The following is an 18,845-nucleotide window of genomic DNA, read 5'->3' as shown; positions in this document are numbered from 1 at the left end:
CTGTGGATGAATATCACAAGAATGGTATCTTAGTTCCCTAGGGCTGCCATAAAAAATTACCACAAATTCGGTGGCTTAAAATAACAGAAATTTATTATCTCACAGTTCTGAAGGCCAGAAGTATGAAATCGAGGTGTTGGCAGGGGAGGGTGATTCCTTGCTTCTTCTAGTTTCTGGTTGCTCCAGGTGTTCCTTAGCTAAAGGCTGCATAACCTCGACCTCCACCTCTGTCCTCACATGGCCTTCTCCTTTTGTCCCTGTGTCTCTTTTGAGTGTCTCTTATAAGGACACTTGTCATTGGATTTAAGGACCACCCAGATAACCCAGATAATTCATCTTGAGATCCTTAGCTTAATTACATCTGCAAAGACGCTTTAGCTGAATAAGATCACATTCACAGGTTCCAGGCATTGGAATGTGGACATATCTTTTATGGGGCCACCATTCAACCCATGAAAAATGGGTAGAAGAATGGGGAAGGAGGCAGAATATCACTTGTTATTCACTTCAGTGGCATGTCATTTTTGGACAAGCACAAATCTCAAACCTGGAATTTCAATGCCTTGAGAAATGGAAGATGAAAAATTCAGGAAAATGTGGAATCACAGAGATAATTTCATAAACGAGCCACTAATTCTTATCTTTTTAGATTTATTATTTTTTTTGAGGTTTTTTTTTTTAACATCTTTATTGGAGTATAATTGCTTTACAATGTTATGTTAGTTTCTGCTGTATAACAAAGTGAATCAGCTATACATATACATATATCCCTATATCTCCTCCCTCTTGCGTCTCCCTCCCACCCTCCCTATCCCACCCCTCTAGGTGGTCACAAAGCACTGAGCTGATCTCCCTGTGCTTTGTGGCTACTTCCCACTAGCTATCTATTTTACATTAACCTCTTCTAATTTTATACCAGCTGAAAACTTGATTGGTTTATTGTTTATGTCAGAATTATGTTTTAAAGAGAAAGCATAGTTGACTTGTATTTCAACGTCAAACTTCATTTTCTAGATAACTGAGAGTTAAGTCTTTAAAGTTTCAGTAGAAATCTTTCTAGTGGGCGTTAGATATTTTTCACACACTAAAAAGGATACACTTAACATCATTTGACAACTTCCTTTCATTTACTCAATCCTCTCTTCCCTTTTAAAATTTATGTCATTCATTTATTCCATATTTACTGGGTTATCAAGGAACTTGTACAACGTTTTTAAACAATAGCAACAGGCTCACAACTTTCAACATTTCACAGACCAGGTTCCACTAATACTTTCTTTACAAAATTTTTTTTCTTCATCGACAAATTTCATAGTAAATTATGCTAGATTCCACTGTCTCATTTACCACACCATTCAGTTTTAACTGCACTCTGGTTTAAACACTGTTTAGAACCCTTAAGAAGAAATACAGTATATTCTTAGATGCTGAGAGTAAGTAAGCAGGAGAGATACGGGTCAGTAAAGGTAAGTGATATTATTAGTTTTCATATTATTGTGACTGTTCAGTAATGACTTTCCCAGGGGTTATGAGACTCCTTGTCACTCCTTTCCTCTCATCTTGATGAAATCTCTTCACTGAGTGATCTCTTTCATTCATAAGGTGGTATTTTATAAATTGCTGACTTCTAAATCCCATGGCTTATTCTCAACCTTCATCTTATGCTTCCATGCATTAATTGGAACCAATTATACATTTAGACTTTCTTGTTCTTTGGCTTCCACGGCATTTTGCTCCCTCTGTGATCTGTTTGCTAGCCCTTCTTTTGCCTTCTGGCCCCTGAATATAGACTCTCTTGGTATTCATACTCTTGAACTTCGTTTCTCACTCAAAATTCCACTTTTATCTATAATCTCCATACTTACGACTCTCAGATTGAAATCTCAAATTCTAGATTTCCCCCTAGAATCAAGACCCGCATTCCAAAATGCCTGCCTGTAATCTCCATCCTGTTATTTCCCTGACCCTTAAAGTCACCCAGCCTCATTATTTTCCCTTCAAAATTATCTTTTTCCACAACCAGGGTTTCTTAGTGGCAATAGTGTTTTTCCTGTCACCCAGATTGAAACTGAAAAGTGTTTTTTAAGATCACATTTCTTGGTAAATCCTAGCTAAAAGTAGAGCAGTCCTCTCTAGTCTATGAAAGTCCTCTACTTTGAATATCTACCTATTTAAAAGCTCCCATATTTATCAGTGAGGGAAAAAGGGAACTATATTTCCAAGCCAGAAGAGAAAAAAATTAATCCTGGAGACCATAGTCTCCATGAGAAAGGAAAGCACTATATGATTACAATATATGAGTTATTTTTTTTAAATTTCTCTTTATCTGTTGCTCTCAACATTCAGTTACTTACCAAGCCATATACATTTGTCTTCTTCAAGATCAAAAGGACTGGGAACACAGATTGAGCTCTAAAGATGTTTACCACAGTGTTATAATATTAGAAATTTTAAATTCCCAACACTAGAGCATTGATTGACTAAATCATGTTTTACATATAAAACATGTGATGAATAATCTGCACTAATTTAAATTTTGTTGTAATAGTCTATTCATTAATATAAAAAGATATTATATGCATCATTGAGTTTAAAAAAAATGTCAGAAAGAACAGGAAGAGGACATCCAAGGAAAAATACTAAGGACTATTGCTTCAAACTGTTACCAGTGGATTTCTGCATATAAATGTAAAGAATGTATGTTCATTGTGTGCCAGGCAATGCTTCAAAAAGAAATGAAAGACGTAAAATAGATTTAGAATAGTCTAAATAGCTTAAAGAACACCTATTTTCAAAGAATCGTAGAATTCAGAAAGTACATTAAATATCAAGTCCAAACTCACTTTATATGCCTTGTGGCAATTGAAGTTGAGTGATTTGCTCTATGTCATACAGTTGGTTATGACAAATGTGGAATTTGAGGCCTCTAATACCATTCTATTAATTCCCACCATTTTCCTATCACTGTTAACATGACAAATGCACCCACTTTTGACATTTTAAGCATGTGTGAAAATGAATGCACCTTTGAAGCTTGAGAATATTCAGCTTTATGGAATCCAAATAGCATTTTAAAGCAGGAAATTTTAAACATAATTTGTATTTGAATTTCTTTTGCCCCCTTGTCAATGGGTGACTATTAGTCAGGGTTCTCCAGAGAAACAGAACCAACAGGAAATATCTCTATCTCTAGCATTATCTCCATCTCTATCACTATCTCTATCTCTATCTATCTGTATATATCTATTTCTAGAAAGAGAAAGATTTATTATAAGGAACTGGCTTGCATAATTATGGAGGATGAGAAGTCCCACAGTCTGCCATCTGCAAGCTGAAGGCCCAGGAAAGCTAGTGGCGTAGCTTCAGTCCAACCCCAAAGACCTTGAGAATCAGGGGAGACAATGGTGTAAACCCCAGTCCCAGTCCAAAGGCCTGAGAACGAGGATAAGTGATGCTGTAAGTTCCGGTCCAAGTGCGGGAAAAAGCCAGTCCCAGTTCAAGTGCTCAGGCAGAGAGCAAATTCTTTCTTTGTCTTTTTGTTGTACTGAGGCCCTCAAAGGATTGGATGAGGCCCATTCACTTTGGGGAGGCCAACCTGCTTTACTCAGTTTACCAGTCCAAATGCTAATCTCATCTGGAAACATCCTCACAGACGTGCCCAGAAATAATGTATAGCCAAGTATCTGGCACCCACGATCCAGTCAAGTTGACTAATAAAATCAACCATCACAGTGACCTTGGCAAAACTGCTTAACTTTTCTGAGCCTCAGGTACTTTGCCTGTAAAATGAGGGAATTACTATCTATTCCACAGGGCTATTTTAAGGTTTAAATAAGATAAACAAGTTAAGAGACCTATCCTTGCACATAATGACTGTTCAATCAATGCCAGTTCCTTTCCCTCCCTTTCCCTGTATTGCTTATGAAAAGATCAGTTTAGTTACACTACACGCCTGTTGTTATGGATTGAATTGAGTCTCCCCAGGCAAAAATAATTACGTGTTGAAGTTCTAACACCCAATACCTCATAATGTAACTCTGTTTAGACGCAGGGTTGTTAAAGAGGTAATCAAGTTAAAATGAGATCATTAAGGTGAGTCCTAATCCATTATAAATGGTATGTCTATAAAAAGGGAAACATTTGGACACAGAGACACACACACAGGGAGAACTCTACTTGAAGATTGGAGTTACGCTTTCACAAGCCAAGGCACTCAGAGGCTATGAGATGGGCCTGGAACAAATCCTTTCCTGGTGTCTTCAGAAGAGGCATGGCCTTGCCAATACCTTGATCTCAGATTTCTAGCATCCAGAATAGTGAGACAACAAATTTTTGTTGTTTAAGCCACTTAGTTTGTGATACTTTGTGACAGTAGCCATAAGAAACAAATCTACCTGTATTTCTTAGATTGACCATAATTTGAAATGACATCTCTTAGGGATAATTCCTTATTAGTTCTTATCAGAATATGTAAGGTTCTTCTTTTCCAATTTCAAAGAAACTAGGTCCAAAACCCCTTCTGGCCCAACTCTTAGTTAACATGCCTCTTCAAGAATGGAGAAGGTAAGAAATCTCCCTGCTATATGACCTGGTTCTAGTTTTTCAGAATCTTACTAAGTCTAGGCTACACATACAAAGTCTAGGCTACTCATACAGGCCATGGGGTTGATGGAACAGATAGGTAAGCAGACAGATGGATGGATAGATAGATAGATATGTAGATAGATAGGCAGATAACAGATAAATGTAGAAAGAGAGAGAAGGAGATCTCTATTTCTATCTCTGTATGTATGTCTATATTTGTAGTTACATTATCTGTATCTATATCTGGTCTGCTTTTAACAAATGTGATACCACAAGGTTTTTTCTCCCCATTTTATCAAAAACTTGCTGAAAACACCATTTTAATAAAATTGTCGTGCTGTTCTCTCATGCATTTGTACTTAACGATGATTTGCCAACCATTAACATATCATTAAGCAACTGATGTCCTTTCGCCTTTTGGCCACATCTTTTAAATAAAGCTTTGCCCACATTTCAGAATATTTTTTTCAGAAAGTGTACCAGAAGGCCAATTACTAGGGCAAAGGCCATAAACATTTTTAATATTCTTGATACTTATTGCAAAATTGCTTTGCAGTGAAGTGGTGTTCCTTCCTTTGGGGTTCAATCCCAAGACAATTCTTTGTAGCAAGAGAAGAAAGAAATAAGGTCATGGAGATCAGTGGGAGTATTAGTGTTCAACTGCCACCAGCAGCAAGTAATGAATATTTCCTTGTGAAAAAGCTCAATGCCATGCATAACGATTACATAATATGTAGGTAATTCAAGAAATCTCTGGCTCAATCTTTCTGGAACCCCAACATTTAAGTGCAATTTGGGTATTAAATTATCCATTCATGCACTGAGTTGAAGGTATCTCTGTCTCCTCTATTCTCTGATTTGTTTCTGCTGACCTGCACACTTGAGTGTTTAGTTCAGAGATAATTTTCAATAAACTGTTGTCACTTGAAAATAAACAGTCTGGACAATGTATGGTTCATTTGGAACACTGAGAAAATAAACAACCTAGGATATGCTTCCTTCCTGTTTTTACAGCCCTTTTTGGAATGTGTGTTCCAGATATTTCCCCTTCTTCCCCAGAGAAGAAGGTTTTATTTAAAATAAAGCTGTTTATTTGGCACTTCTGGGCAGCCCTTTTTTGAAGAACCACAGCAATGGGTGGCTTTGGAGCCCATCTTCGAAGGAATCAATTCATCCTCCTGGTGCTCTTTCTTTTGCAAATTCAGAGTCTGGGTCTGGACATTGATAGTCGTCCTACGACTGAAGTCTGTGCCACACACACAGTTTCACCAGGACCCAAAGGTGAGGAAAGAAAAATGAAATGTTCATATCTAGTAAGTAAGCTCTTACTTCATCTCTCAACCCCACTCTAGCCCCCAATGACTTTCTCTACTCCCCTCCTTAGAGTTCTCTCACTTTCCTTCTATTTTAGAAAAATCAATGTCTTGTTACTTATTTTAAAATCTCCCTTGATGTTAGGTAAGAGAACGTGGGGAGGCGCTGGAAGGCCTCCAGGGATGTGATGGAATTCACCCAGGGCAGGGGGAAGTTTCATCTTCCATGCTGCTCCAGGGGAGATACACAAGCAAGACATTCAGGAATCCTTTCCTTAAGAACATCTCTGTTCATGGGCTGTTTTTACTCCAACTGCTTTCTCAGGCTGATTTTGGTAAAGCTACTAGACAAAAGCTCAGTAAAGTAAAAATGAATTCTTTCATATATTTCATAAATTAATGGGCTTCTGGGTTCCAATGAAGAGGAAAATTTTCATCAAGGATTGGAGGTGGCATAGAAATGAACATTTCTTTATTTGAAAGTGGAGTTTTAGGGCCAAGTGCCTTCAGCTGAAGGATGATAGAATATTGCAAACATTTTTTTTTCAAGTAGAGCCAAGGTCCAAATGCGCTTCAGGCAATTGGTTGGTAAAAAATGCTGCTGTTTTCCTGGTTTCAGCTCTGACCCTTTTGTTCTGAAAGTGGTCACTGCAGTACAAATTGGTGCTCCCTCATTAGTAATTCATGCTATGTTTCTCCAGGCTACATGGTGGAAGAATTGCATCTGCTTAAAATTTTAAGTAGGAAAAAAAGGGTCTTTAAAAAAAAAAATAGAAAAACATTGCCCCATGCTTGTCAGTTATTTAAATGTGTATTGCTTAAAGTGCATTTTTCTTAATCAGTGAATTAATTTCCTCCTAAGATTGCAATCCAAGTTTTAACCTTTGATACCATAAAATAAATGCAGGGAAGAACAATGAGCCCTTGGGGCTTCCAAATAATTTCTTGGGTGAATAAATGAATAATGCGAGGGTAAATGTTCAGAAAACAAAGTTTCAATTAGAAATAAAGTACTTAAAACCATTACTGGACTTTTCATAGAATAGAGGAAACTTTGTATTATTCCTTGGGTTTCATGGAAAATGCTAAAAATTAAAATTTTTCTGTCCCTTCAAATGGGAGAATCCATTTTAGAATAGAACTGTTAAGCAGTTTTCCTTGCAGAGAAACTGCAACTTTCAAACTGGAAGAAGAATGGACAAAGAATTGTTCAAATAATGTCCAAAATATCGTCCAATTCAACAATTCTATTCATTCCAACTCAGCCAATGTATATTGAATACCTATTAAGTGCTAAGCACTATTTTAGGCACAAGCGATGCATTAAATTATATACATTAGTGTCATGAGCAATGGAGATGTAAATAATTTACGAGGGAGAACAGAGGGCAATTAATATTTGCTGGATTCCAGCGTGGGGTCCACTATGAGTCTTCCAACCCTCATTTTTTAACTTAACACAAAACTTCTCCCTTCCCATTAGAAACTCTAAGGTTTCAAACAGTGGAAACCTCTTTAACTCTCTTCCTGAGCCTGTGTAGAAATTATGAGATGATTACAAGCAGAAATGTGACAGAATGAAGAAGCAAGTGCTCCTGGGGAAGAAAGACTTGGGAAGAAGCCCTCTAGAACTCTGGGTTTCAGAACTAAGTTATGGACTTGGTATGATTTCTTCTTCCCCTAGAACCTGGGGACTTGTCATCAAATGGGTTCTCAGTGGCTTTCTTATAAAAAAGATTCCAAGATTCTGGAACGTACTAAATGCCAACTAAGTCCCAGGCATCATGTGGGATTCTAAAGGTTTCAAGCTAAGGAAGAACTTGTCTTAGAACTTGTACCTACATTGAAAGCTGGTGTTAGAGTGCAAACTCTTGGGGTCAGTTAACTCATTTTTAATTTGCAAATTGCCTGTATGGGTACCACATGCATAACATCAAAAACCTATTCATCACTGCCCTTCCTCTGCTCTGTGTCCTGTGCTAGACATTGTGGATACACCAAAACACAAGGCATGGTATTTTGTCTTCTCTCAAGATATAAACTGCCATCTACTCTACTTCATCCTGTCATGAACACCGTGACAGTCCTCCCCACCCATGAATAAGGCAGATTGTATATTTATCTCTACAAAATGACAAAGAAAAAAAAAAAGCTTGATGGCTAAGCAAACATTTTAAAGAACTGGATTATTGCTTTTGTTTAATATATTTTTTTAAGAGCAAGCTGGTCTATATTTTTCTCCATGGCTAATCATCTCAATACCCTATTTATCAGCACTGTGCACAGAAACTTCCAGATACTCTGAGAAACAAACAATAAAAGGAGTTTTCCCTAAATTCATTTGGGAGACTTGGAATTTAATAAAAATATAGAGAGTTGCAAATGGAAAACCATTAATGCTACTCTGTCATATAATGTATTGTCTAAGACAGACACACCATTTTTTATTGCACTACTTCCCAAGCTTGACTTAGTGGGAAAAAAAGACATTGGATTGAATCTGCTTGATCTTCAGTATGGTATTACATCTGTTTATGCTTCAGTTTCTTTATTTGCAAAATGAGCTTCATCACAGACCTCTTTTAAGAATAACATCGGATAATCAAAGTGAACTTTAAGCTGTGTAGACATTATGAATAAATACTTAACAGATTCTATTTATCTTTCCTTCTCCTTCCTATTTGTCTAAGTCTGTTGAGTAGTAATTTTGAGAATGAGTATTGCTCTAGTTGTAAAAAAATTCTTCATTGAAAGCCATTTTTATTTTTCTTTCTATGCCTTAAACTTATTATTTTATGCTGCTTAGTAGGAAAATGTTCTCTTCTTTTTTCCCCCACGTTGGTGGTTTCTTTAACCAATTTGTGTGAAATTCTGACCTCTAGTGGTTTTACTTGAAAACAGCAATGACAAGAAATTTTAACAAGAACTGTTAAAAAGAAATGTAAAACCAATAAGCAATATTTGGGTGATGCTTCACAATTTCCAAGGAACTTTCAAATACATTATCTTGTTTAAGTTTCACAATTTTCCTACGTGGTAGCAATTACTTTAACCTTAAAGGTAAGGAAACAGTCTCTATGAGGCCAAGTGGAGGTCCCAAGGTCTTCCACGGAGATGTTGCACAGTCATGCAATTTGAACTTGACCCCTGGCCTTCTGGCTCTGTGTCCACAAGCATTTCATGACATCTACTAGAGTCTATTAGAATCATGTTTGGAAATACAGCCCACTGACCCCTTTTTGATAAATGGATAGGACTCTGCCTCAGAACATGGAATTTATGCAAGCTCACAGCCCAACATTGTACTGGACCCTAAAACATGCTGAAAGTGATGACGTGCCTCCTCTTTGATAATGAACTCCATCACTTCATTCGTTTGTTTGGAAATTAATGATATTTCACCCTATTGCTTATTTTGGTTTTTGGTTTAGGAGGTTTTTCTTTCAATGAAATTTGGGTGTATGTCCATGTATGTGGTCTTAAAGCTCCTTTGCGATCCATCTGGCTTCTCCCAACTTCTCCCACCTCAAACTACTTGTCCAATTGTAGTTTGCTTCAGGCATCCTTGCTTTGTCTCCCATTCCCGACCCAGGATTTTCGCACTTGATGTTCCCTCTGTCTGACCCAAACTTGCCCCAGGTCTTCCCAAGGAGAGTTCCTTCTTCTCATTCTGGTTTTAGCTCAAATGCCATTTGCACAGTGGGGCCTTGCCTGATGACCCCCTTCACTCTTTGTCATAGTTCCCAAGATATTTTGTTGTTATTTTCACAGACTTATTACTAAATGAAATCCCTTGTGTTTTTATATATCTACAGTCAGTCCTAGAATACAAGCTTCATGAAAGCAGGGACCCTGTTCATCTTGCTGAGTGTGTTTTCCTGCTGTCTAGAAGAGTTCCTGACACATAGCGATTGCTCAATAAATTTTTTTTTTTTTTTTTTAAGTTACAGTCACTGTAATTCTTATTCCCTCTCCCTCCCTCTACTTCTTCTTTCCTCCATTAGCCTTCTGGAGACTGGGCTGTGAGTTTTAATTTTATTTATTTATTTATTTATTTATTTATTTATTTATTTATGGCTGTGTCGGGTCTTCGTTTCTGTGCGAGGGCTTTCTCTAGTTGCGGCAAGTGTGGGCCACGCTTCATCGCGGTGCGTGGGCCTCTCACTATCGCGGCCTCTCTTTTTGCAGAGCACAGGCTCCAGACGCACAGGCTCAGTAATTGTGGCTCACAGGCCTAGTTGCTCCACGGCATGTGGGATCTTCCCAGACCAGGGCTCGAACCCGTGTCCCCTGCATTGGCAGGAAGATTCTCAACCACTGCGCCACCAGGGAAGCCCTCAATAAATTTTTTTTTTCCAATAAATATTTTTGATGAAATAAACAAACCCAAATTTTCCAAGATCCCCTGACTGTTCCTTGAAAATACTTTCCAAGGATGTCTTGCAGTTCCCCAAAATGTGTTGCAATGCTTCCAAGAAAACAGCTGGTCTTGGGAGACACTGTCATTGTACCACTTCAGTGGTCAAAGAACTTTCCCACCAGTGGCCACTGGTTTTCTGTAAGCACAGCCGTGCCACCGCTTCCCTGGTACCCCTGTCTCAACCTGGCCTGGCCACTAACTCAGTGCCCTTCACTCAGTAAGGAAGGCTTTCCTTTGCTTCTGAGGGCACTGCAACTCCTACAAGTAACCATCTTGACTCCACGCAACTGGCCTGTGATGAACTCATGGGGCCAAGAAAGGCTCTTTCCCCTTCAGCATGACTGTAATGACCACCTCAATCATGGTGGCGGCAGCAGTAATGCTAACACACATTGAATAGATACCATTGACCCGGCCCTGCATGAGTGCTATCCGGCCAGTTTTAAGTTGAACTATCTCAATAGACTTTGAGAAAGAAGACATTATAATTCTCATCTGACAGATGAGGAAACCGAGGTTCAGAACTATTAAGTCACTAGCCTAAGGCCACACAGCTGGAAGGTGGCAGGTTGGAACCCAATTCAATTCTAGTTGGACTTCAGGCTCCAATCAGAATGCTAAACCGTCTAATCAGCTGGAGGGGCCCCTAAGCAGTGTTGACTGCATCACAGGATTTTACAGGGCAGGATGAAACAGCTACTTTAGTTTTTGCTTAAAGCTCCTATTGGTCCCTGTGGAACCCATGCATGGGTGGTCCAGGGCCCACATCTAAGTGCCAGACACTACGAGGTACATGTGGCTTTGCCAGGACGTTATCCTGTGCCTTACGGGATAGTTTCTTTCCCAGAAAACCCCTTACCTCTAGGAAATGGACTTCAATCTGGCCAATATTTTTTCTGAATGTGGCTCTGGATCCCAGCAATTGACACACTTGAGTTATTTCCCAGAAGTGTTCTCAGCCTCCAAACAGATGGCCAGTGTGCCCAGCAATATCTGGGTCACTTTCACACTCCAATCAGAAGTCTCACTATGTGTAAAGTAACTGTCAGAGTTTATTTGGTTTAACCCCAGTTATTTTTACATTTGTGAAAACTGAAGCCCAGAGAGGTAAAATCACTTGTTCTAGGTCACACAGCTGTTCATTGGTGGCAGAGCTAAAACTCCTCTTCCAGATTCCCAAGCCAGTCATTGTTTCATTCCGCCGTGTTCTACCGTTGTCCTCACGTTTTATCATCCTCATTAGGCATGAAATGATCCTTCCTTCGGTTTTATAAATTAACATTAGAAAAGGAGGTCAATGTATAAACATGGTACAGAATTGTTTTAGCTCGGTCACCTTGGTACAAATTAAGTTGCTGATTTCTTTCTGGTGACTTTATCGGAGAGGTTAAGCAAGTAGGTATTTTCCCAAAACCTTTTTTTTAATTGTATTAATTCACTGGATTCTTTCATTAAGAGTTTTAATATGTATGTTATGCATAAGGTCAGACCAAAATTTTAAGAGGCTTGGCTTTTTCAACTTTATATTCCAATGGATGGATGTTCTGAACCAATTTTTCTCCTCTTTTTCCCTTTGAATAGATGCCAAGAAAACATTTCAAGGTTAGGTCACGAGGGGAGGAATAAAAGTCCAGTCAATCAAAGTGTGGGCAAAGATGAGTGAGGATGTAATAACCAAAAATTAAAAAAAAAAAAAAAATTAGTTTGTTTCATTTAAGAAAGTTGTATCCTTTACCTATACCATTTCTCTCCCCAGCTCACTTACATAATAATTTGGCTATATATCAATCGTTACTAGGGACTGTAGTAATAGGTGCTTGCATGTTGGTAAAGGTCATGGGCTTTGGAGACAGAATCTATGGTTTTGAATTTGAGCTCCGCCACTTACCTACCTATGTGATCTGAAGTCTCAGTGTCCTCATTTTTTAAATGGAGATAATTTTATTGCCAATCTCAACAGCTTAATTTGAAAATTAAGACATGTTTAGCGTACAGGTCAGCTATCATCATTTTTTTTCATTAGCTTCCATTGCTGTTACTAGTCACCATAAGCCTTCTCTCCCGCATCCCTAAACAAAGGCTCATAGGTTGTAACGTTGGTTCTACAAACAGAAATTTACCAGGGAAATGTACCACCTTGTACTCCTTGCTGCCATTTCCTACCTATTTTAGTCTCACTGCAAAGTCAACTTTTATTCATCAGACGCTCACGAACTTGAGACCACCCTTTCTCTTCACTAATGTTGCTTTCTTTCTGTAGTTCTCCAGTTGAGCCTGGGGCTTCTTATCAATTAAATAGGAATAATAATAGTGTAACTACACCCTAGTAGGATTAAATGAATTAAGACAGAAAAAACCAAGCCTCAGTCCTCTTATCTGTAACATGGGTTAATAATGGTATGACTACTTCATAGGATTGTGATGAGGAGGAATCAGCTAAGCCACATAAAGCATTTAGCACCATCTCTGACACATTGTTAAGGACTCTTTAACTATTAGAAAACCACAGATTAGCAAAACCCAAGGGAGAATGAGAATTATTTTTCCATTTTTCCTTCTTCTTCCTTTTTTTCCTTTAAGGAATATTTTCCTTTAGCCACTGTCTGTGCCCTAGGTAGGCAATTCTGTTGGCCTTAGGTCATTAGCCATATGTGTAGGCCAGATACAACTTAGGTGTCTCTTTTTATTTGTGTTTATGAAATACTACTTCTGGAAACTTTCTAATTCTGTTAGAAATGGTTTTATTTGGCCTCTACCTCTTTTCAGGATATTCCAACTGATAACCAGTCTGTCTGGTTTTCACACTGCTATATGATCTGCAATATTCTATAGTTTTCCAAAATTCTTTCAGTTATATTTTACAGCTTTCTCTGCTCTTTTATAAAAGAATTATAAATATATGCGGTTAAAATCTGACACTCAGAGACTCAAGTCAAGTAACATCTGAATAACTTAATTGTTTTCAAATTGTTTATCGTGATTGTTCTTGATTTGAAAACTCTGGAAGCATCCTTTCAGGTCTCTTGACAATGCTTGTATCTGTGAAATAAATCATATAAATACGAGTCTTTAGAATTTACAAAGGGTTTATCCATTATTTCGCTTTAGCTCCACTGACGTATTATAGGAATCATTATCCCTATTTAAAGAGAAGGAAACTAAAGCACAGTACTCTTGTTTGTGACCCTTCTGAAGGTCATTTATGTAACATATCACCCAGGGATGGGTGTATGTGTAAGACATTACAATATTGGTTGCAGTCAAAAATATTTTACATGGTGTTGTTCTGCCTGGCCTGAGATGAGTGAGGATGAGAAAAAGATTTTGATATTCAGAGCCAATAGCTATGACAATGTCATCTCTCTCTCATCAGACCACATGCTGAGTGACCAAATGACAGGACAACCAAAAGGAAGAGGCCCATATGTCCAATGGGAAGTTGGCAGCAAGTGTGACAATGTGCTCCAGACCAAAATGAGAGTCCCCAAAGAGACTGGGAGACTTTGATATACCACAAAGGAGCATCTCTGGAACTGTTTTATCAGTGTTGCCCTAGCACTTGAAGAGCAAGGCTGGGCAATGCCACCAATGATCTCGGGGAAAAGCCAGTACTAGACCATAGGCACAGACCAAATACACTGAAATAAAGCTCACCTAGAGTGTACAAAGGCAAGGGATATGACCTGCCTGCCTACATTAGAGTACTCCTAAGGGGACATTATATTTTTATTAAAATGGGCAGTTTTTGATTAACATATACATAGGTATCTAGATCTATATTGAGAAATAAAATATTGCCTGTCATATCAGTAAACAAAGGATGTCACAGTTATCAGCGATTACAGATTGCAGCCACCTCCAAAGGCCAGCTGGTGAGCCCTGAGGGAACACAGGAAGGAAAGAATACCTGCCATCCAGCAGCCATCAGGCTGCAGCCACTCCCAACGGTGAGCCCTGAGGAAACTCAGGATGAGAAAACACAGGATGCTGGCCCCAGAGAGCTGAGGTGCATATCAGAGGAATGACTTCTGTGAGCCCAGACCCTTGCATCTTCCCATACATAGAAAGGCACTAAATTCCTAAACTTGAGATATCTAGTTTTCTTTCATAAACAGTAATCTTTTGTTCCGACTACCTGCCCTTTGTTGCAAAACTCCTATATATCCTAGCTCCCCCCTCGCCTCCTCGCAACAGTTTTCTCGGGGTTACCTGAGATGCTGCCTTCGGGCCTTGAAGTCCTCAGTTTGTCTGCCAAATAAAACATAACTCTCAACTTTTAGGTTGTACATATTTTTTAATCAACAATATCTATATCTATCATCTCCTGATGATCAAGGAAAGCAATACCATGTTGGTATTATTCTAATGTTGCCCAACAATACTAACATGGGACTTTTTCCTGCTCCCTCTTTCCGATTGACTAACATTTTAACTCTGAACAAATGAGCGTATGCAAAACTAAAATGTCCAGCATTCACAGCTCCCAGGATGTCCCTGTGCCTTCCTACAACGTTTTATTACTGGGAACTGAAGCTACCCAGATGCATCATTCCACTGCCTGTCCTCCTATATCCCTTTCTGTCTCACCTCTCGGCATTAGGTTAGGGCGCAGTGCTCTGCCATGTCAAAAAACATCACTAATGTAACAAAGTTACTGACTCAATTTTCTTGCCAGGAGAGACCTAGTCTTGGAGCAGGGGTGTCCAGTGGAAGAGGAACTAAGTGTCGTTCTACCTCCTTTTAGGTAAATAGGATTGATCTTTTAATAAGGTAGAAGACACAATGATTTCCCCTATCCCAGCTCCAGTGGCTTCTATGTAAATATTCATATGCTTCATGATGCTTTGTTAACCTAATTTTCATTGTACCTTGGGTTTTCTTTTTTCTTCTTTCTCTCTCTTTCTTTCTTTCTTTTTTAAATTTTTTTTTCCAGGTTTCATAGCTATTCTGTAGAAGTGATATTTATCAGGTCTGAGCAGCCAAATGATCGTTTAAACCAGAGCAGCCAATGGAAGTTTTTGAGTAGGAGAATGATGTAATTAAATTTGTTTTTCAGGCAGATAAATCTCTTGGAAGGGGTGATGATAGACTGAAGGATGTGAGAAGCTCCTGGTGCAACATGAATTAAAAACAAGGGATGCATTAAGGCTGTCGGGAGAGGGAGAAGAGGGTGTATTAGAGAGAGATTTCAGAAGCAAAATGGCAGATTATAATGAGTTCCAAACTGTGTTTGAGCCACCTATGAACATCCAGATGGAAAAGTCCAATAGGCAGTTGAAAATAGACATCATAAATACTCTTTAGGCATTTTTTCTTAATAAAAGCTCATCACATGACCTGTAGCCTCGACTCTTAGTTTTTATATTTTGTCTTATTTAGTGATAGCAGGGAGGACTGCCTTTCTCACAGATAGTTGGGATATCCATGGACCAGGACATTCGTTTATATAATAGCAGTTATGACTTACACTTAATAACAACACTACTCTTTTTCTTTAAATTTTTTTCTGCCCCACTTTGTACTGAAAGAAAATTTAGACAGAATATTGTATGTTACATCTATAGAGTATTGTAAACATTTCAATGCCAGAAGCACAAATCTCTGAAAGCAAAAGTATGTGTCAGCCGGGGCGTGGCAAATCCGCACAGCCAAGGTGTGAGCTAAAAGATGCATTGCTTCCCCTTAGCCTCTTCTTTTTATCCCTCTCATTTTTTTTCTTTCTTTCTTTTTTTTTTTTTTGAGGGGGGTTTCTCATTCTCTTTATTTTATTGTGTTTTTTTTTAATTTATTTATTTTTTTAAAATTAATTTATTTATTTTTTGTTTAGCTGTGTTGGGTCTTCGTTTCTGTGCAAGGGCTTTCTCTAGTTGCGGCGAGTGGGGGCCACTCTTCATTGCGGTGAGCGGACCTCTCACTGTCGCGGCCTCTCTCGTTGCGGAGCACAGGCTCCAGACGCGCAGGCTCAGTAGTTGTGGCTCAGGGGCCCAGTTGCTCCGCGGCATGTGGGATCTTCCCAGACCAGGGCTCGAACCCGTGTTCCCTGCATTGGCAGGCAGATTCTCAACCACTGCGCCATCAGGGAAGCCCTATTTTATTGTTTTTTTAATTAAAGTATAGTTCATTTACAATGTTGTGTTAGTTTCAGGTGTACCTATATATGTATATATATGTGTGTATATATATCCAAGATATACATATTTTTTTTTTCAGATTCTTTTCCCTTATAGGTTATTAGAAAATATGTATCCCTCTAATTTCCAGTGGCTAGAAACTCTGGGGGCCGATTGGATGATACTGTCATAAGGTAATATTTGCTGAGTACTCACTGCATCCAGGCACCGTTTGGCCCTTCACATGTATCATCACATTTACTCCTCTCCGCAGCACCCTGGGGAAGATATTTCACTGTTCTGATTTACTAACGAGGAAACTGAGGCTGAAAGAATTGAAGTAGTTGCAAAATCTCACAGCCAGTGAGTGCTGATCCCAGATGCCCTGTTCTTAACCACTGCATTGCATTGCAGAAACACAGCACTCAATCCTAGATGGATGGGATACCTCCTCCTTGCATTTGTTTCTGCTGACCTGGCTGTAAATGCATTTGAATAATGAATGATATGTTCAGGCAGAAGAAAACCTGCTCCACAAAACTTAATGTTGTATTTTTCATTAAGGATAATGTTAGGTGTGTTTTGCCTTTTGTTTTTTTCCTCCCTGTTACTCAGACATGCAGTGACTGCAAAAGACTTGCAGGTTCCAAGTAGGAATTCTTTTTAAACAAAATAAGCCTGAAAACAAAGAGTGGGTGCTTTGTACTTCAAGTAGGAAAGATTGCAGGATTCTTGAAATTCTCACTTTTCTTTGCTAGGTTACACAGGAGTGAGGTGAAGGGGGAATGAAGTTTATGGGTCCCTGGAATGGATGGGGCACAGTAAAGGGATTGGCTGACAGCATGCCATGTATATTAACAACCCAGCTAGGGCCATATCAAGCACCCGATAAACATTAGCTGTTATCATTATTGACGTTGATATTATTATTATTATTGTGATAAATTAGTCACAATATACATATCTCCTTACATTTTGTATTTCCTTGCATTTGTTTAGCATATTAATATTGAAAAAGCACTTCCATTTTATTTTCTTATTTGATATGTTATCTTGTCATCTGAGGAGAGAGCAGTAGAGATGAGTAAAAGCCTAGTCTCCTTACCCCTACATCATTGATCTTTCCAAAGGCTCACCTTGTTAGACTCCAACAAAACAGGCAGTAATTTCCATTTCAGAACATTCATGACATTTACAAGACCTTGCTTGGTGCCTCCTTCCCACCAAACTTTTCGGCTTAGATCATGTCTTGTCCGAGCTAATGTTGTATCCCTAGGATACAGCACAGAACTTGGTAGCTGGTAGAAATTCAGTAAATATTTGTCCAAGGAATGAATGATTGAGCACATTGTGAAGTTTGAACAGCTCTTGAGAACAAAGTGTAGAATGTCTGCCCTTATCACAAGGAACTTACATTCTGAAGTTAAATAACAATGCATTTTTAAATAATACTTCAAGGCAGCAATTAGAAAGTAGTAGCAAGGAGCCAGATGGTGAATTACCAAGGAAATAATCCTACCAGTAAATTCAGATAATTTAGAATTTAATTTGAGATGACTCATTGGTACGACTTATAAAAGGAGAAAAGGGCCACAGTTCCTTTATATTATTTATAATTTATTTTTTAAATCATAAGAGTAATTCAGGCTTGTCGTTAACACATAACATGTATAAGTGTGTACAAAATAAAGATATATAAAGAAAAAGCTAATGATCTCTCTTTTCACTGTGACGCTTCCCTTTACAGATCCAAATCTCTCCTGTAACCATCATTAATAGCTTGGTATTAACACTTTTCTCTATATTTGTTCTGTTCATTTGTTCTTTCTTCTAAATGGGATCATATGCATATGACTCTCTAAGAGGCATTCTTTACATAATATAACATGGAGCTCACTCCTTATTCAGAGATCTTTCTCATTATTTTTAGTAGTTGCACAATATTCCTCATATTTTCATCAGTCTCATGATGATAAACTTTCAGATTGTGTATGGTTTTTTTGTTTTTGCCACTACAAGCAAACATTCCCATGTATACATTTGTTCTTACAGTTAAGTCCCATAAAATAGGTTCGCTAAGGTAAAATAGAGTATGTGGTTTTTTTATTTTAATCATAATTGACAGATTATTTTGCAGAAATGTTGTAGCAATTTATGTTGCCAAAAGCAATGACTGAGTGCTTTCTGTAGCTATGGCAACTTCAGATGCAATTAATCTTTTATAATTATTACTAAATATGATGGAAAAATATGATATTGACATTTACACATATATGTTTTTCTGACTAATAGTGAGTCTGGGCATTTTCATCCATCATTTACTGTTTATATTTTTAGATTACCTTTTAATTTCATTTGTTGTCTTTTTTTGCAAAGCAATTTGCAAAAACTTTTTGTACATTAAAAATATTAATCATT

At 38.2% G+C, this 18,845-nt stretch overlaps 1 protein-coding gene across 4 annotated transcripts in view; it reads left to right on the top strand.

The window, feature by feature from the left end:
* COLEC10 (collectin subfamily member 10) overlaps nt 1-18,845 on the top strand; it is a 436,494-nt gene that overhangs the window by 390,521 nt on the left and 27,128 nt on the right. For 2 of the 4 annotated variants that reach the window (XM_036830025.1, XM_036830024.1), the window contains exon 1: nt 5,609-5,865. The exons of the other annotated variants lie outside the window; for them this stretch is intronic. In XM_036830025.1, coding sequence (XP_036685920.1) covers nt 5,718-5,865 — 148 coding nt within the window. In that variant the 5' untranslated portion in view covers nt 5,609-5,717. Of the gene's footprint in view, nt 1-5,608; nt 5,866-18,845 lie in introns of those variants that run through there. 4 annotated transcript variants of the gene reach the window in all.

Source organism: Balaenoptera musculus, chromosome 17 (assembly GCF_009873245.2).
Source record: "Balaenoptera musculus isolate JJ_BM4_2016_0621 chromosome 17, mBalMus1.pri.v3, whole genome shotgun sequence".
Lineage (NCBI taxonomy): Eukaryota > Metazoa > Chordata > Mammalia > Artiodactyla > Balaenopteridae > Balaenoptera > Balaenoptera musculus.
The sequence above is the reverse complement of the archived record's forward strand: the minus strand, read 5'-3'. Positions and strand labels throughout refer to the sequence as shown.